Here is a 21,274-nt window from a genome sequence, read left to right as displayed (position 1 = left end):
TTTACTGCATATTCTCAGATTAACATGAAATATTGTTATGTATATGACTACATTAACCCCCCTCTGATCTTCACACCTGATAGGATCACAGTGATGGGATCACAGTGATGACATCACCATTTCTTTCTTTAAGACCAAAACAGGAGGACTTCTTCACAATTTTGGCAAATCGCCTGTTGAAGCTGGTTGTTAATCACCAGCGAAACGTCATACACGAATTGTAAATATTGTGGGTTTACTCTCCAACACACTGGTGTGCTGAAGTAGTAACCAATTTGCATGTTCTGTTTATGTGACGAACCTTACAAATTGGCTGTGTTGGGTGGTGGCAGGTTTAACAACACATTCATATTTATGCGATCTAATCCCAAAAAAAACGTTAATTGTGGATACATATTCTCTCCTTCAGCCAGGGCCATGCCATCAAGTGTGAGAGAATATGCAAGCGTGGTCCTTCGATTAGTTATTGACAAATAAATTACAGGTCGTGTCGTGCTCACTCGCTTTCTCCTAAAGGTTAATTTATCTCCAGCTTCAGATTTGCAGGATAATTTAGCATCGCTTGCTTATCAAGAATGTGTTTATTTCAGAAGTGGCAATAAGCCTGAAAACAGTGTCACCGAAATATAACATAATAATTTAAAGCAGTTCTGCTTCTTGGATAACAGCCAACAGACATTTTAGGACTATAAAAAGCATACAATATGTATTTCGGCTTTGTGAAATTTCATAACACGAAACTTTTTGTTGTATCTGTCTTGTCTGCTCGAATCTGCCTAGAAAAATGATATGTGGCAGCATTATAATGAGAAAACATTTTCAATGTATTCTACAAGGTATGTTAAAGTATAATACTGTTTTGACTTAAAACAAACAAGATAACTTTCCCTCTGAAAAGACAGTGTCCTTTATTCATCTGTCAGGCCATCATAGAATATGACAGCTACTTTATTCTGGACCAGTGGAACTGATGTTTCTCAATAGTGGCTTTGTTGGCCACCAAATTGACTTGGTACAGATTCTCCTTAATATGCATGTGTGACTGACGGTGATAATGGTTTGTGTCCAACTGCACAACGGGGGTTGGCTGTGTTAACTGAATCCCTACCACAGCAACTGCTAAAATCTAACAGTTTTTTACGATGCTTGTAAATTACACTTACCTTATTTTAGTTTCTACTCTAGTAAAAAGATATAAATGCTCTGTACATACAATTCAGGGGGCTTGTAAGGCATGCGATATATGCCTATAAAAATATGCAGCAGCAAACCTCAAGTCTAGCAAGCATCGACATGAGGCCCAAATCTCTTGTGAAAATTGGGATTTTGTCCTGGTTAAATATTGCGAGCCTCAAGCATAACTCCTTAGATTATTCATTGAGTCAAATATACTTTAACCGTTACGTTTTGCTTTTATAAAAAGTTAAAAGTTGTGCTTGAACACTTATTGTTGCATATTTAAATTATTGAATTAACACTTGGATGTGCATGTAAATGTAATCCTAGTCGTAATCCAAAATGGCATAGCAAGTTACCATTTTGTTGATGTTTTGTAAACCTAAACCATATTACTTTAAACCTGTCATGACATTACATTAACATGTTTTTTTCTATTCACGGAATACTAAAATATATTTTCTTCAAGGCACAATAGTGTCACGTTGACAAAAGACAAATAGGTCACTACTTTAGCCCACCGGTGTGTTGAAGAGTGAAACCACAACATTTACAATTTTTGAGTTAGACGTTTAGCTGGTAATTGCATCCAGCATCATCGGGCAATTCGCCAAAATGGTGAGGCTCTGCTCTTGCTCCCGATAGTGTGTTGTGTGTAATCCCGATAGTGTGTTGTGTGTAATCCCGATAGTGTGTTGTGTGTAATCCTGTATGCACTATTTGTTGTGCCAGTCTCAGGCAATAGTGAATCACATTTAAAACATAATCTACTGTATTTGAAGTCAAAGCACAGACCAGGCAATAAATTGTGCTGTTAGGCACAACATTGGAATGTAAAATACAAAGACACGAATTACCCACATCCAGCAATGAATCTCTTCTGCCATTGCAGGACAATCTAATGTAGATGTTTGGAAGGTTCTCAAAACAGTGATTTTTTTTTATTTAGAGCATTTAATGGCCCTGCTAATGTTGACTGTGTTCTGATGTTATGCTCATAAGGATATGAGCATAACATTTTAAATGTTAGCTATACATCTGAGGACATTTTGTGATGTACTTACAAGACCAGAGACCAATTAAGATTTGTTATGTATTTGGAAGGGAGATTTGAAATGCCTTGTAGTTAAAACAAGGGCCTTTATTAATTGTGGGTGCATTTAATTAATCTTGTAAAAGGCATTTTAAACTTTGGATTTTGGGCTACTAAATATGAGATTTGGACAGTTGCCCACACATTGTAAAATAATAAGTAACGATTTATTTAAAGCCCCTTATACATCTACTGCTGAATGTAGCCCTCCCGACATTGTTTGACCATGTATCACCACAATGGCAGCTACCGCTTGGTGAAGTAGACCCAGAACTAGTTCAGACATCACTCACCACAGATATTCAGCGTGGCTGTGAATCAAACTCAGGTTGTCAGGTTCATAGTTCGAGCATAAATTAGTGTAACTGGTCAAATAAACATTGCCAAGACCAGACGGTGCGGCTGCTGTAATCATAGCCAAATATATTAATACATTCTATTTAAATTAAAAGTAATCTATGCCTCGATTTTCCTGGCTGGCTACTGGATGGGATGGTCTCCACCCCAACACTAACTCTATTGTTCGTGGCTGCTGGATGGGATCCTCTCTAACCCAACACTAACTCTATTGTTCGTGGCTGCTGGATGGGATCCTCTCTAACCCAACACTAACTCTATTGTTAGTGGCTGCTGCAGGCCGTTCTCCATTGAAAATAGTTGGGTAACTGACTAAACGTGATTTTCTGTGTAACAAATAAACACTTAATTCCAATGAAACGGCGACAGATATTTGTAAGACCCATAATAAATGGAGAAACTGAAGAGATAGGAGTAACGAATACAGAAGAACCGACACAGTTCACTAAAGCATCTCTTAACTTTTCCATTTGTGCCCCTTTTTATGTATTTTTTTGCCAGAATATCGTTTCAATCCTAAAAAAGATTATTTTTGTTTAAACCCTCACAATACATATTTTTGGTATTTAATTGTGTAAAAACGCATATTACTTGCAGTGCTCTTGAGTACATAATTGTGAAAATAGTATGAACATAACAGCCACATATTTTTTTCTGTTACAGAGCAACGGGTTGTTTACTAATGTTTCCATTGATTTAATTTTCAAGCGGTCTGAATTCATGCTGGTATTATACTGCTGAGCATTAAGTGTGAAATAGGAGTTAAATAATGATAATAAATAATGAGGGCTTGAATATTGAATTAATTTATTAATTAATATATTTCTCTTTGTTTCTCCACTACGCGTCTTCTTTTCTTTTGATCACACATTCACATTACGTCAAATTGTCAGGCCTAATTCGGTGATTTTCATGGACATCTAAACGGAAATAACGACCACAAGAGTGAAAATTGAAGCCACTTAAATTCTCAACAATAACTAACTCATTAATTGGGAATGTCACGATAGGAAACCCAATTTATGTATTGAAGCAAGAACATGTATACACATTCACAGTGTTCCAGACATTATTTTAAGCAAATTTACAAAAGAGAAGCAAGTGGTCAAATAGTATATAATGAACATTTGAGATGTCTTTACCAGCATAGCCAGTGTGTCCAAAGAAATACATGCATATGTACAGCCTGGTCAATCCACAGCTCGATGAGGGCCGATGATTGCCAAACTTGCCGTGGGGGATATTTGACCATACTTCATCGCTGATATAATGTACAAGCGGTGGTAAAATGCTTCAGAATAAGGATATTGTAAATGAGCATATACAAGCACCGACACCCATCATGACAGATATTAAATTTTCACTTCTATTGCCCAAACGTGAATGGGATGGATTGTAGAGTATTATTAGTACATAAAATGTCAGTTTAATACGTAGGCTTTTGCAACCAATATTAACCATAATATTGTTTTTTGGGTTAGATCAACATCACATTTATCGCTCTATTTAAGACCAAAACAGGATGATTTCTCCACAACTCTGGCTGTAGCCTGATGATAATTGTAATTATGGCAAAACATCGTACTCGAATTATAAATGTTGTGGGTTTACTCTCCAACACACTGGTGTGCTGTTCTCATAACGAATTTGCATGTTTTGTCTACGTGACAAACCTCACTAATTGTCTGTGTCGGGTGGTGGCGGGCTTAACACATTTATTTTTACGTGCTCTAACCCAAAAACCTTTATTATGGAATACATAAAATATGTGTCTTCCACTTAACCCATAAACCACAGTGTTATGTTTCCTAGCAATATGTGCTATGAAGAAGAACCAATGGCAACAATGTAACCTATTATATATTTCACCTTGTAATGCCATGGTATGTACACGTATGTTCAACTTCTTTCGCACCATACGTAGCCAACCGTGCTCATTAGAGGTGAGAGGGGAAGGACAACAGACTAAACACAAAAAGCAGTCCGTAAGAAATGCGTTTGTCAGGGTTTTTTTGCATGATCACTTTGCTTGTGCGCCACTGGCAGTACAGTGGCCTCACGGGATGATTTATTTACTTAGTATTTTTTATTACATAATTTCTTAGCTGTTGACATTGAACATGAAATTATATAGCGGCACACTCCCCCATCATATGATGATACGGTTGAATCCTGGTCAAGGTTGACTTGGCACAATATACATTCGAATATATTACAAATGTGTCGTGCGCAATTTAGACGCAGACTTGGACTTGGAGGCAACACGTGTATTTAACACAATGGGTAACTCTTAACAGAATAACAACATAGGGTGGTGACAACCACGGCTAACTACACTAATACTCACGGGCTATTCTATAACCGGACCCGGACAGCCAACGGGCTGCCTGGTCCACACGCCACACGTGGAGACCGAGGACTGAGGATCGAGGATGGCAACTTCACTCCCAGGGCTGACCCCCGGTCCCTCTCGGGACCCCGCTTATATCTCCCCTGGCCTGGCTGGCTCCGCCCCTGGCCTCGCCTCCCTTCCAGAACCCTCGTGGGGACTCTGGATCCCCATCACGTGATCCTCTCACCCCCGACTGGGGCCCCCTTGCCCCCTCTCGTCCGGTCACGTGTCCCCCCGGGTTCACCTCGCAGTCACGTCCTGGTGCGACCCCCTTCACAGCGACACCCGTGCTCCACCCCTACAGTACCGCCCCACACACGGCACTGTCTCTGCACCGTGGTGGCCCCCTTGAGGCCACCACAAATGCAACCTGGTGGGAATTCAAGAGTATCTGCGATTCGAAGATGCCTGTCGAGTATAGGAACCCAGCTGGAGGCAATCGTAGGGGTGGAGAATGATTCTCAGAAACACCATCCAAAAAGTATATAATCCTCTAACAGATTCAATACTATTTTATGAACAAAGACATTCCTGTTAAATTGTTAAAAATACATGGCCATTGTTCACAAATATCATGCTTATGCTGCATTTTGTATGTGGGGGGGAGGGGGGATTACAACTGCTATTGAATTTGTCTTGTAAATTGGACTAACAAGCAAGATAGCAAATTTAATTCATACATTTTGACTTAAAACTTTCGTGAATTCATATTCTTTGGTTTTTTCGGTAAAGTCACGTAGATAGAAAAATAAAAATTAAAGTGAATAAAATGACAATAAATTTAAATAAGAAACAACAAAAAAACACTAATGTAGACTGTAGCCTGGTTCTTATTATGTTTAAATGACTGAAAGAACCAAGAGTAAGTCTACATTATAGACTGTCAGTACGCTCACTCAGTTTAATAACCATTGCTTCAGTCTACATTATAAATTGCCAATATGCTCACCAGCTTAAAACCAGGCTACAGTCTACATTATAGACGGCCAATACATTCACCGAGATTAAGAACCAGGCTACAGTCTACATTATAGACTGCCAGTATACTCACCCAGCTTAATAACAATTGCTACAGTCTACATTATAGATTACGAGCACATTCACCAAACTTAATAACCAGGATACAGTCTACATTAGTGGGGTTTTTGTTGTTTATTATTTTCATTTTATTATTTTTATTCACTTTATTTTCTCATTGGGAAACATCAACACATCAAAATGATCTGGTACGTGTCTTGACTGGAAGTGCAAGATCCGACCGTGTTCGTCCATTTCTCGCCGAGCTGCATTGGCTTCTGGTTGCCGAACGAATACATTATAAGATCGCACTCATTACACACAACGTGCTTGCCACAAAAGAGCCACAATTCCTGGCTGATCTCGTCAAGGAGTATAAATCAGCATGCGAACTCCGGTCATCCTCGCAGTAGCTTTTGGCTAACCATCGAACAAATACTGCCACTGCATCGTGTGCTTTCAGATGCGCTTCTGTGGCCGTCTGGAACGCTCTTCCTTCCGATATTAGGAAGCCACTGGAGCTAGGCACTTTTAAATCTCGATTGCAAACTCATTTCTTTGGAACTGCTGTTTGTATTTGGTTTGTTGTCCTTCCACCGCACCTCGGTTTAGGACGGTTGGCTACGTATGGTGCGAAAGAATTCGACAGACAACACAAAAAGCTCGCTGTAATTGAAAAAAAAACACTTTAAACGTTACATGTTCCCTAATAAAAACCAGCCACAACCTAAACATCGCAGAGACACCCCATCTGTTGCCGAATAGAAAGCGGTCTTTGAGCTGGATTTAGGTCATGATTGATGACACGTTAGTGCACGATCAGCAGTGTCCAGCAGCAGGTATTACTGGAAGTCGCATTCCGTGGAGTTGCCTCCAGCAGCGAACCCAGCTGGAGGCAATTGTAAAGGGTGTTTGTTGAAGACAGCCTCTAGAATGGCATTTCCAAGAAGCGGTTCCCTATCACTTCACCTGAAAGGCAGCAGACGCCAACCATTGATGCTCTTGGAGCCGGTACAGGCAACAGAGGAGGGCATGGCACAGGTTGTCTGAGGTCAAGAGATCGTGGGATGATTGAACTCGCTTGCAATGCTTTGCTTGAGCATGGCAACCTATAGCAGCCATTTGTCTGTCTGTTTAAGCACAGTGTAAACGGCGTATCTCGTAAGAAGGTAAAGTTGCAGGGCTGCAAATGCTTGCTCACGTCACTCCTGGTTGAAAGCCCGCAAACAGGGAGAGTATTTGATGTACCTTTCCATGCCGGCTAGACGTCTTGGAAGAGGTGGGGGTACCCACACTTTTTAACACACCACACATCTAGACTACCGATCGACGGACTATCGTCTATCCATATATAATGCTGGGTGGACAGAGGAGAGGGATCTAAGGAACTTTCACCATTGTTTCAGTTGCTGCTGCATGAGGACAAACCAGATATCTCTGGATTGCAACCCAGCATGTTAACTATTACACCACAGCAGGATGTATCTGAATGTATAGGAATAATTGCTTTAATTATGTAACAAGATATAGTTTTGTGTTAGATTTCCTAAGCATAAATGTGTTGTCAAACCCACCACCACCAGACATAGCCAATTAGTAAGTTTTGTCACTTAAACAAAACATGCCAATTAGTTACTACTTCAGCACACTTGAGTACTTGAGCTGTACACGTTGTGAGTTTACTCTCCAACACACCCGTGTGCTGAACGAGTCACTAATTAGCACGTTTTGTTTACGTGATAAACCTTACTATTTGACTGTCATATGGTGGCGGGTTTAGTGACACATTTATATTTATGCGATGGAATTCAGACACTTCTACTATGGAGAATATTGGTTGCGAAAGCCAACGTGTTAATAATATCATTGTCTTTCTGTTCAAATGAGCACTGGGTGCACTGAGACGGTGGTGGAAATTCCATGTTACAACAGTAACAGCCAACCTATTCATTAGACTCCACTGTTGGCTTCATTCAACGTGTTCAGTTTAGCACTGCCCAACACTCAGGTGGTCTGTAAACAAGAATTCATTGGGATATAATGGATTTGACAGTATTAAATGAAAGGCCATACATGCATACATTCGGTCAGATAGCCATTTAGAATATCGCTATTATTGGTTAAAATGTGGTAAAAAACAGGCAAAAAATAGTATTAGCCTAAAGCGTCGCTGTTAGAATATACATTTTTAGGATATGGATGCATGTGATTATGCACTTATAAATACTCTTGAACATTTCATACCATAACAATGGAAAGCATATTTGACTAGATTTCTGGATGGAACAAAATCATTGATTGGCATTTTGTGCATCAATTTAAAGATGTAGTATGTTTTCTTGGTTCTTTCGGTAAAGTCACGTAGAAGGGAAGTAATAAAATAAAAATAAAACATAATAAAATTATGAGAATAATAATACAATTATGAGAATAATTTTATTATGTTTTATTTTTATTTTATTACTTCCCTTCTACGTGACTTTACCGAAAGAACCAAGAAGATGAATCCCTGCAGTCACGAAAGCTTTAAATCAAAAATGTAGTATGTTCGTGAAAAGAAACATTTTTGTTTACTATTCAGTCTTGAGATACATTTTAAATAAATAAGGAAAAATCAATGTTCTTTGAAAAGAAAAGAGGATGCATGATAATGGTTATTTGAGCCATTGGGCATTTTGTTTTCATACTCGAATTCATTTTGGATTATCAGTCATGCATGCCAGTTCGACAAATACAATCCAGCATCTCTGAGCCTTGGCTGGAACTCTGTGGGCTTCATTTACACTCGGTGATTGTTGCTTTTCATTAAGATTATTTTGGAGAGAATTAATGCTGACGTCTGCATCACCAGCAATGGTGAACATTTCCAAGGTGCTGTGTTTTGTCAGAATATGAATCTGGTCCTGTTTACCATATTGGAAAATAAGACAGATGATGCCAATATGAGAAGGTTTTGTTTTGAAAGATGCTCAAGGAAATGAGGTTTCATGACTTCATCATACATTCAGAAGTCCCATTCTAGATTTGAAGCTTTCGTGACTGCAAGGATTCATAATATTAGTTTTTTCGGTAAAGTCACGTAGGTAAAAAATGAAATTAAAATTAATAAAAAATAAAATAATAAAAATCACGACGTTTCGGAGGCAATACAAGTCTCCGTCATCTTGATACAGCAAATCGTGCTGTGACGGTCCCACCTGATGACGGAGACTTGTGTTGCCTCAGAAACGTCGTGATTTTTATTATTTAATTTTTATTAATTTTAATTTCATTTTCTAGCTACGTGACTTTACCGATAAAACTAATAGTAAGAAGTCCCATTGCCCCATGTGTATCGAAGTTCCCCAATTGTTTCTTTCGAATATCTTGTAAAAAAAACCCCCAACTTTCATACTTTATCTTGCAGTGTATTGACAAAGTGGAAGCATGAAAAACACTTGACCACTGGCGTTGATTCAAGATTGGAACCAATCCTAGTCTTGTCACCTTTTGATGTGTTGGCCTTCAATGGGTAACATGTCAGTGATAGTGCCGAGGCTGTAGGTTTTAACAAATGCTTCGACTCGATCAGAATCATCACCACTAATCCCTTTTCAATTATTATTGTTTTTTTCCTTCAATACAGAGCCAGAATAACAGATCTTAATTCAGAAGTAAAGATTCCCTGGTGACGATGAGAATGATGGCAACAGGAAACATCGACATAATGGCGTGACACGAGAGAATCACTTTCTGAAATCATTAGCAGAGACGGTGATAGCAAGGGCGAAAACTGTGGTGATTTTTCATCCAAAACAAAAGCATTCGACCTTGACATTCGTCCCTCGCTCACCGAGCCCCCACGAGTGAGCTGAGAGTGCAGAATGACAGGCTTGCCATTGGAATTCACATTAAAATTGCAAAACAACGCACTGGGGGATGAGCATAGCACAGACTGAACAATTGTATCTCCAGTGTGCCACATAATGCAGAGTGCATGACCCGTTAAGTAAAGAAAGGTGATGGCGTAAGTTCTCCTGCCTCCAGCGTTAGTCCCTTCTTAATTAAAGCAGCAGACAGTAATGTCATAGGTGCTCATGGATGTAGTCAATGGAAATAAACAACAACATGCTTGATTTAATCTGCGTCTTGGAGGCTATGCACGGTAAACTTTACATTTGTGACCTTGTTGATACGAATGCATTTTTCCTACGCTATTATAGTGCAGCTGAAAATATCGAATTTGATCGTTCATTGTGGGGCCAAAGTGGAAGTGTTTAATTTCGTCTCATTGCTGAAATACACACGTTGCACCTTCGGAATGTTGTGTCACTAAAGTGAAAATGTTCATAGGCATGTGTGGCAACAAAGTGGGGTGGGGGGGGATAACTGCGTATTCTTCAATTGATGGGTATGAGAAAAGACCTACGTCGATGTATGCATTCATCCTCAGACTGCGAGAAGTATACGAGCGACGTGCTGTTCGTTTCAAGATATGTAATATATATAGCCAAGATACGGTGCTTCCCTCACAATTAAAATGCATGAGTTGCAATTTCAGTCAGGGTTGTTAAATGAATATCATGGAAAGTTTCCAGTATATGTCCTATAAACTAGCCCCCTCCATATGAATTTGTAATTACCATTACTGGATCCAGGCTGCCAAGATATATAAGAAACACCCGATGCTCATACTCTTTGGTTCTTTCGGTAAAGTCACGTAGGTAGAAAAATAATAGATCACGACGTTTCGATCGCAATACAAGCAATCGTCATCAGGTGGGACCACCACAGCAAGAAAAAACTGCTGAAGTAGGCGAGAGATCTGCCGTGGCACGAGGTTATATAGGCCTCGGCAGTCGGGGGGGAGAGAGGAGGTGGGGGGAGAGAGGGGGCGGGGAAGAAAGTGGACCCCGCGGCAGCGCCCGGGTCACTGGAGTAAAGTGGACCACCGTGGCAGCACTGAAGAGATCGGCTGCAGGGGATCGTGATCTATTATTTTTCTGCCTACGTGACTTTACCGAAAGAACCAAAGAGTATGGATTCCTGCAGTCACGAAAGCTTCAAATCAACTCACCCGATGCTCGTTTGATTTTTGTTTGTTGCAAGAGAGGTCATCGAAATGGGCCCATTTGTGCTTACATGAAGGGTATTGATTGATGGCTGCTTTGTAAATGTAGTTGTATTGTATCGTATCGTCAATCTGACCTACTTAAAGAGATCTTCTGTTGATTGATGTAATCCACTTCCCATGGCAGCATCAAATAAAACACTTAATTTTCCAGCTGCTGTTGTTGCATGTCAAGATGAAAACAATTTCATCTCCTGCACTTTTATCTCCATCATTCACATGGGCGGCAGGGTGGCACAGTGGTAACATGTGTGCCTCACAGCCAGAAGCGTCTGGGTTTGATCCGTGACTCGGGTGCCTTTCTGTTTGGAATTGTACGTTCTCCCCCTGTTGTGCATGGGTTTCTACTAGGTTCTTCGATTTCTTCCCCTAGCTAAAAAATACAAAAATAAAACCCATACACTGCAACTGGGATTGGCCAAAATATTAAAATTATAAAAATGTGCCTGAAAATTACTCAAATGGGATTACACATATCACCCCCCCCCTCCCGCTACAAGTTGGCAAGACCCTCCTGAAAAAGTGTCTTCAGACTCAGTGAGGATTTCGTAGGTAAACAAGCATAGTAATGAATAAGTAATAAAACAATGTTAAAAAAAGACTGACATGACACGCTTTGGAGCAGCAATTCCCAGTGGAAGTGTGAGTTATCGCTTGCTCATTTGTTCCTTTGCAGTGCATTCATTGAAGCTTGAAATCATCCCTACATGCTTGAACACATTTAATTCTAAAGCCAATGAGCACGACATTTAAAAAGAATATCTTTTGTTCTGTGCAGTGCCTAGCAGAAACAACATTCAGCGATACTGTTCTGTAAATTATCGCTCGGTAATATTGATACTGGTGCCAAAAGTAGTAGGTGATAGGTCCCAGCATGACTGATACCTCATTTCACGTGAACGCACATAGTCACACTGATATTTAAAAATAATTTGCATAAAGCAGCCTGTTGAGTGCAAGCACTCTGCGACCTCCCGACATGCTGTAAAGAAAAAGGACCTTTGCCTCAAACGTAGCCTATTATATACTCCCTGTTTTTAGGCAGTGTTACTGGTAAATATGTTGCATTCTTATATTTATAATTTGTGCTTGTGCACCGCTCCCAACGCAGCAGCATCAACAAAATGTGTTTACCATTGAGTGTTAGGGTGAGTAACCGGTCAGCATTGTTAATATTTCTAACCACTTTTAAGTTCCAGTTTTGGTCCTGGTGAGTCGCATCTACTTGTTCTTTGTACACCGGGTGGTGGTGGCGATGTACCTGTAACCAGGCACTGGAAGCAGGGTTGGTGGATCACCACGCGAATTTGTGAAATCCCCTTCTCGTGGGCGTCGAGGCAACGGGACTAATCTTCATCGGTTTCCATCTGTACGGAGATAGGGTGTTGCACCCTTGCGTGTTTGGGTTTACTCTGGTTTGCTCTGGTTTGCTCTGGTTTCCTCCCACGCATCATATATTTGCTGAAAATATCTTAAAATTAAAACCCGATGCAGTGTTATTGACACACTTTGAGGTTTTTTTTTGTTATAGTGCAACCCATTGAGTAAACTGAACTCTTATGTGTAAGATGTTTAACATTAATCTTGGTTTGCTGATACTCAACCATTCATTTGTTTGTCCATGTTATATAGCAATTGTTGTCCATTACAGAGTGAAGCTCTCATCAATCAGGGATTCCCTAGATGCAGCGTTGATGTTTCTTCAATATGCTACATTCACAGAACAAAATATCTGCAGCTTCTTATCCAGTTAGTCTCCTTTTTCTCTCTCCATCACGTGCTCACGAAGCACAGACACAATTTCAACCGAGAAGATGGGTACAAACTGAGCAATCATTGGAAGGACGTTATTAACCAGTTTAGGTCAAAACTGGCTGTGATGTTCCCTTCCTATCTGCCTATGTTAGCAGTCATTTTCGACTCTCTGAGTTATATCCACTAATACAGCCACTGTTGTTCGCTTTCCTCGATGTGGCGGTGGCTCTTTCCGAGCTCTCTCCAATCTTTTATTTACACGCAAATTTCTTACATTGACATGCTAATCTCTTACAATACAATGGCCACCCCCACAGCTTCGTTTGTCAAGATTTCTCCGATCTTACATTTACATGCAAATATCATCTCTAGCCCCGCCTACTGACCCTTGGGCTACACCCATCTCAAACCTTTATAACTCCCTGCCTTAGCAGCGCTTCCGCCATATATTCTTCCTGCCTCAGCAGCTCTCCCGCTATATTTTTCACCTGATGACGATTGCTTGTATTGCGATCGAAACGTCGTGATATAGTTATTATTTTATTTATTTTATTATTTTTCTATCTACGTGGCTTTACCGAAAGACCCAAAGAGTATGGGTTATTGTTGTTGTTTTTTATTACTAATTGTTATGAAGGTTAACCATACCTCGGTTATTTTATATCTGTTTTGAGCGAGCTCATGGGCTGACGCAAATGTGTGTTGAGGTGTATCCCGTCCAAACGTGGGGATTGCGGTTGTGTGCTTCAGGTCTCACGTGGTGCTAGACTGCCATTTCACATGAAATCGCTCGCACAGTATATACACTGTGGTGAACATGAGAACGCCTGCTGGCCTTCTGACAGTGCTCTGGTCTGACACTGGTGAGACTAGGCCCGAGAGCACGTCCACCGAGGAGATGGGGCGTCATGGTGGCGAGATGTTAACGACATCGCTTGGTATGCAGGAGTTCGTGCGTGCGATGCCGACCCCTACGCCTGTTGTATATTTGGAGTTTTTGTAGGTCTCTCTTCCCGTGGTCACGTGCATTTTTCTCCGGGCCCTCCAGTTTTCCCCTCCATATTTAGAATCAACGTGCGTTTAGAGTATTTGGCCGCGATACATTTTCACGTGATAAGCCACTTCATTGAGATATTATTTGTGACCAGGTCACTTCTGAAAAAGAGCTACGTATGCTCAGTGGGCTTTACCTGGTAAAATAGAATAATAGTTTAGTTATATAGTTCTTAGTTGAGAGATGAAGCAATAAATACTGCTCGTGTGCAGGTGCTGGACACATTTTAACACCATTTGATTGCAGGAGATGGTGGCGGCTTGGTGAGGCCTTCATCCAGCAGTGGATTGATCATGGCTAACGATGATGAATAATGTGTAATTGTGTGTACAAAAATGTACATCTGTGTGTTTTTTAATGCTTTTTTTTACATGTGTGCATGTGTGCACGTGCGTGTGTAGGAAGCAATTGAGGTTTTCAACGAAGCGCTGAAAAAGATGCCTCGACAATTTGGACCGCAGAGCGTGTACAACATGATGGGTGGGTGCGCACAATGGCATTGCAATGCACGGATACACGTCTGGGTGCTGCTTGTTTGGTGCTTTGATCTCAAGGACAACTCTCTCACTGTTGATATTTCACCGAAGTGTTGACAGATTCTGCCAATAACGCGTCTCTATAAGCACACCTTCTATTTCTGTGAAAGTGGTGTGCTTAATGGTTGCACTATTTATCATGTTTGTTGCAACAAAGCTCCGTGTCCTGCCTCGAAAAAGCGATTGAAGTTCAGCTCCTAGTCATTAGGCTTTGAACTGAATCATCTGAATTAGAATATATCAATTATAATAATTTTTCGATTTAAAGCTTTCGTGACTGCAGGGATTCATCTTCTTGGTTCTTTCGATAAAGTCCCGTAGAAGGGAAATAATAAAATAATAAAAATAAGACAGCTGTCTTTCCGACAGTCCTGTTCTTCACCTGAGGATGGCTGCTTGCATTGTGGCCGGAACTTAGTGAGAATTATATTTTATTATGTTTTATTTTTATTATTTTATTATATCGCTTCTACGTGACTTTACCGAAAGAACCAAGAAGATATACTTATTTTATATGCCTATCAACTGTGAATAAGAGCATGTGTGCACATGCTCCAAATTTAACATTTTTAATCTTAGATGTCATTTAATATTTTTCTCAAATTCCAATTGCACCATCAGTCAAAAGCAATGAAGCAAGCACCCTTTCAGAACTCACTTAGCGGAGAAGCATGTCAGCATCATCAATGGTGAACTCCGACACTAATAAGTGGTTTATAATAGATTTTTAAATGATATCGTGCATATCAGTAATTCCTCTCCATCACCAAATGCATCCCATGAGCCTCAGCAGTGTAAACGCTTTGTAAGAGTTATAAAAGGCAGGACCAGCCTTGGCATTTGCAGCCATATCACGTTTGAACCACACCTTGTTAGCCATCAGAAGCCAAAGCAGCAATGGGTGTGATTTGCATGTTATGGGGAACCCACCAATGAATACATGCAGGCATTCTCTAGAAACCCGACATAGCTCTCACCCACAAAGCAACATCCGTAGCACCATCCCATTATGTTCCTAATGTGCACTTTAAGGGGGTTCCATCTTTTGGATGGCATGAATGAAGCTCATGTATATTGCAAACATTAGAGACTCACTGAGGGCGCCACGGTGGCGAGATGTTAACTACCTCTCCTGGTATACAGGAGGTCGTGGGCTCGATCCCGACCCTGATGCCTGCTGCTGTATGTTTGTAATTTGCATGTTCTCCGGTTTTCCCTCCACATTTAAAAACACGCGTTTCGAGTATTTGGCTGCTATAAATGTCCACATGATAAGCCACTTGGTTGAACTATCATTTGTGGCCAGGTCGCTTCTGAAAAAGAGCTATATAGCTCAGTGGGCCTTACCTGGTAAAATATGAAAAAATAGTAGAAAAACTTACATTTGCCAAAGACAGCCTCACTATTGCATTTTCAGAAATCAAACAACGTGTTTGGTGCTGCATTGGCAGTGGCGCGTAAGCGCAAGTAACCCAACAACTCGACACATTTGTCAATAATACATTTGTCAATAACACTGTGGCCTCACCATATATATAAAACAGGCAAAGTTTCAGGCAATAGACCTTCATAGCACATTCAGGAATATTTCATAAAGGTGCATTCCTATATATCGCCAATACTATTCATGAGTGTTGTACATTGTTGAGAAAACCATAATACCTAGGGTAAACTCATACATATGAGGGGATGACATTCAGCACTGCCATCTCATGGACACATTACAGCACTTTGCCTACAACATCTGGCAAGCCCTGGTTATCAACCATCAAAGGACCAACTCGGTTCAAGCCCACCTTGATATCGACAACTTTTGGTTGAAGGAAAACTTGAAGTGTTTGTTTGTTGCACTAAGCAGTATATGAGCTGAATGCTTATTCCAATGTTAAATAAGTAAAATAGTATTGCTGACATTATAGTTGCCTTCTTGGGATAAACTAGCTTCTCAGATTTATCAAGTTAATGGTTTTAAAAGCGGTTGCTGATGCACAATAAATATCTTTATTCATGTGATATTTTTATGCCAGTTTTGAGGGATTGCAAGGCAACTAGGCCTACACAGCAAAGGACTAATCTTCACAGTTGAATAGTATGCCTCCTCGTGGCTGTGAAATTAACCCCTGGATGGATGTTATTTAATGGACTTGGTCATTTCTTGTAGGGTTTGCATAAACAAGATGAGAGTGTCTTTATCAATATCAAAATTGTATTTAATTGTTAAAATATGAAATCTAAAGTAGAAAAAGACCGCACAGAATTGTTTTTATTCTTAAATTTTCCAATGTCTTGTGCTTAAAAGCAAGTGATTTTTTATCACATGAAAGCTATACATGAATATCATGAAAATGTCAGCACATATCTTTAACGTAAAAATAAAAAGTCAAAGTATATCTTTCCTCAAATGAACACTGGGTGATACTCACCGTCATTGGTGAACACTTGTTGACCTCCCACAAAGTGGTGCTAGTTTTATCAACCCCAGAGGGATAGTGGGTCAAGTCAATCCCGATCAGGGTTATGAACTCAACCTTCAGATTGTGTTAAGTGCTCTAATGCATATGCCTCCCGGCCGAATACAAATGTTTTACAAATGTATATTGGTCTACATTTACGTAGATCCGTGTGTGCGTGCATGCATAAAGGCACTGTCAGATTCATTTGTGCCACGCGCAGTGATCCGTTACGGAGTTTTCAAATTCACCACCACAGCTGTGGCCAATAGAGGTAACGGGCGTGTGGCTGGACAGCTTATGTATTTGCAATAATTCCATTAGCCACACGTGGTATGGTAGATTTTAAAGATCCATGGTGGATCATTGAGGTCTGTTGAAAATCAAGTCTTATGAACTAACATTGCTGCATTTTTTATGGTGTTCAATCAAAATTCAGCAATTATAAGGCCTTTCCACGTGTAAATAATACAAAATTCACGATAAGAAAAATCAGAAAAACCTTTAAATATCAGACCTCATTTTTGGTAACAAATGAAAACAAAATGGCATTCAGTAATATATCCTATGGGCAGATATTTTTTCTGTTGGAGGTAAAAAAAATTGTTCTAAATTCCCAGAATAAGTAGCTATGCACAGTAGCTGATAGTGTCTGCATTGCAATCTGGCAGCTGTGCATACCAGCTCAATACAATAATCCTATAATGCTCCACCAATTAGTAATGAGTGCATCTTCTGATTATCAAGAACCCTAACCATGTCTCATTAGTTTGTTTTGCTGCATTGACAGTGGCGCACAAAGACAAATAACAAACATTCAACACATTCCGTAAATAACATTGCTGCCCAAAACAGGAACGTGCTTAATAGGCAACGTTTTGGAAAGTACCCCCTATTCTTAGGTTTTTTCGGTAAAGTCACGTAGGTAAAACATCAAAATTAATGAAAATAAAATAATTTTTTATTTTCATTTTATTTTCATTAATTTTGATGTTTTACCTACGTGACTTTACCGAAAAAACCTAAGAATATGAATCCTTGCAGTCACGAAAGCTTCAAATCTAGAAAGTACCCCCTCTTTTCAGGATTTTCAGCATGTTGCCTAATTTTTTGCAGAAATGGTATCGGCACCCTCAACCACACACTGTTTACCTCGGTGTGGAAATTATAGCCATGGGTCTTGCCTAGTTCAAGAGCCGATCAAGAATATAAATATATATGTATGTAAGTGGAAGTAGTGAAATCCCTGCAGGAGAAACAAAGAGCTGAGATGTATAATAGGGCTCTTCAGTGTGTTCGCTGCTGTGCAAGAAGCATCACCTCCCTCAGCAGGTCACTTGTTGTTGCTTACGTTGGTGGTTCCCCAATCCAAGAACAAACCACGCTGAGCAACTCGGATCCACGGAGATCGACTGTCAAATGTCCTGGGGTTGCAACAAAAAAAAAACCCTCTGCAAACTTTCGAGTGCATGTGCCCCTTGCATGCGTGTGTGTGGCTCAATGTAGTGTATGCTGCCCACACGTCTGGCACAGGTGTAATGGTTTACTTTTGTTTCCAATTAGATAATGTATCACCCCACCGCCCCAACACACCAATATTCAATATCTGCATTACATGATCCCGCTATTTGCTCTGTTGTGTTTTACATGTGTGTCTAAACTCAGCGGCTCATTGCCCACTTGCGACCTTTTTCCCCCAGCTCTGAATAAGCACATATTGTTTGTATTACCAGATACGGTAAATTGAAAAAAACACCGCCTTTATAGGCTTTGCCTTTCCTCGTTCGCAGTCACTCTCCCCTTTCGGTAAAGTGGTTACATTTAAGCCAACAGACCGTGTAATATTGTTACTTAAAAGCTGAGAATGCAGCGCTTTTAGGAACACATTTCTGTGGCATTTAAGTCCGTGCTGGGTAATGTGTATGGCAAGGCGCACATGCACACGTGTGAAAATGCAAATCAGACATGTCGGCAAACGGCAATTTTTCCACATGGTTTTACGTCTACCTTTACAATTGCAGATGCATGCGTGCTTGTACCTGTTAGCATACCCGTGCATTTACATGTCTTTACGTGCCAACGATATGCACACATATGGCCGTATACATATGTATCAAAAAAACATGCGCATCGCATATATATTTTGTGAATTAAAGGTTGTGACATGTCCATTAGTTAACTAAATATTACTACCCAATATGCTCAATTGCCATTTGGTATTTAATGTGTAATTTTGTCCTTCTCTATATGAAACGAGTGTTTTGTGTTGTGTCAGTACCAGCTATAATTTGACAAAAATGTTTAAGCAAGTGGTTGGCCAAACCACCCACTTACGTGCCATGTCACAAACAGTCCTTATTTTGCTGCTCAATTTTATAGCCTGGTGGACATTGCTCTTGCTGCTGAGCCAGCTTTTGCCTATAGTTGGATTTCTATACCCCCAGTAATTGTTGTAGGAAGTTTCCAAAGCAACGCTGTCTTCTGCAAAGCAAATTCCACACGCACCAAAAAAAAAACGATTTAACAATATTAAACAAATGAAAGTAAATGTGCGTTCGTGTCATGGTCGATTACATTTTTTGACAACTTGACTTAATTTGGAAGTGTCAAAAATCCGTGTAATATAGACATCAGATGTTATCTGGCCAGGATAAATTTCATTGAGAAAAGTTGAAATGCTGCCAGGAAGTGTTTAGTCTTTTTTTCTTTGTGAGTTTGCATATAAATGTGACTTTTGAGCCATAGCATAGTGCTGCACACACTGGGTTCAATTCCTGGCTGTGCACATCAGAAACACGTGGCATTTGAACCTTTTCTGGGCCTCCTGTCGGTCAAGTCAACCTCAAATTAGTACCTTAGTCCGTTGGCCTATTATGTTTGCAGACCAAAATTATCTAGCATTATTTAAGTAAATGGTGCTGGATGTGGGCCACTGGACTAAACAAATTTCTGTTATTAATGTTAAGTTAATAACAGAAGATGCAGAATTAAGTTTTTGTTTTTTTTAAACACAGTTGCTGAGCACAGGCCCAAACAGCCAAAACATCAAGTGACCAAACAGCACTGCCAATATATATTAGATAAGCGCTCATATATTTCTTGAATAAAGAAAAGTTATACGAGCTTGGGGAAACAGAGATGGTCGGAGAGAATTCCAAAGTGGAGCAGTGTCATGGAGTGAGCTCTTGTGCGGTCTTTGAAATCATTACGGATGAGACGAAACAGTCAATCTAGCTTTCTGCGTTCTGCTTATGTATCCCACGACAAAAAGGTGGTGGTATGTATTCCTAAACATGCCATGCTAGCCCAAATAGATGCTTGCTCACATTACTTGCCGCTGTGGTCTATATGGCTAAATGGTGGGGGGTTGGGGATGGGGTGGATCTCTGTTTGGTGTTTGCAGGTGAAGCTCACACTCGCCTAGGGCGGCTGGCAGAAGCGGAGCGCTGGTACCAGGAGTCTCTGCTGTCCAAGCCGGATCACGTGCCTGCTCACCTCACCTATGCCAAGCTGCTCTCGGCTACGGTACTGCCAGTGTGCAAGCAGCACTCCTCCAAGAAAACCCACGGCCACTCTCTTAGACTCTTTAAGAATTCCAGATAGAAACCAAGTTGCGAACCACAACATAGAAATTAGACTACCATAGATGTCTCTGAAAATACAGTAAGTCCGAACCATTTAAAACTTACATTAGTTTATTTGGGTGTAGTTTTGCACACAGTTATTTCTCTATCCATTGCCTGGAGACATTGTTATCTTTTTTAGGCACAACTACTGTCATGCCACTATTAATTGGTCTGTTAAACCCACGTTATCAAGAATAAGGTTTGGTACAATAGGCTGTTATTATATCTCAGTTGCATATTCTATTTGTATTTGTTAAGGTGTTGTAGCTCGGTAGGCTTTCACCTATTAAAAAAATAACTATTAAACATTTCATTTTACCAGGTAAGGCCCAATGAGCTATATCGCTTTTTTTCAAAAGCCATTTGGCCACAAATGATAGCTCAATGAGGTGGCTTAGCATGTATATATGTAAAACAGCCGAATACTTTAAACGCGTGTTTATAAATGTGGATTGAAAAACCAGAAAACGAGGAGAAAATCCGTACGACCACGGGGAGAACATGCAAACTCCAAATATACAGGCGTCAGGGTCAGCATCGAACCCATGACCTGTATATCAGGCGAGGTAGTTAACATCTCGCCACCATGGCACCTTGCTTCAACATAAAACTAGCATTTACTGTGCACTTTCAATGTAAAGCCACTTATTTTTTCATGATGATGAAATACACAATTTAAACTTTTCATGCATCTCATTGTACAAACAA

General features: G+C 40.2%; 1 protein-coding gene across 1 annotated transcript in view; it reads left to right on the top strand.

Moving 5' to 3' along the window:
* TMTC2 (transmembrane O-mannosyltransferase targeting cadherins 2) overlaps positions 1-21,274 on the top strand; it is a 291,797-nt gene that overhangs the window by 247,998 nt on the left and 22,525 nt on the right. The window contains exons 9-10 of the mRNA XM_061564667.1: positions 14,356-14,434; positions 20,344-20,465. Coding sequence (XP_061420651.1) covers positions 14,356-14,434; positions 20,344-20,465 — 201 coding nt within the window. The remainder of the gene's footprint in view (positions 1-14,355; positions 14,435-20,343; positions 20,466-21,274) is intronic.

Source organism: Lethenteron reissneri, chromosome 33, assembly GCF_015708825.2.
Source record: "Lethenteron reissneri isolate LAM-NWPU_2019-01 chromosome 33, ASM1570882v1, whole genome shotgun sequence".
In the NCBI taxonomy this organism is placed as follows: Eukaryota; Metazoa; Chordata; class Hyperoartia; order Petromyzontiformes; family Petromyzontidae; genus Lethenteron; species Lethenteron reissneri.
The sequence above is the reverse complement of the archived record's forward strand: the minus strand, read 5'-3'. Positions and strand labels throughout refer to the sequence as shown.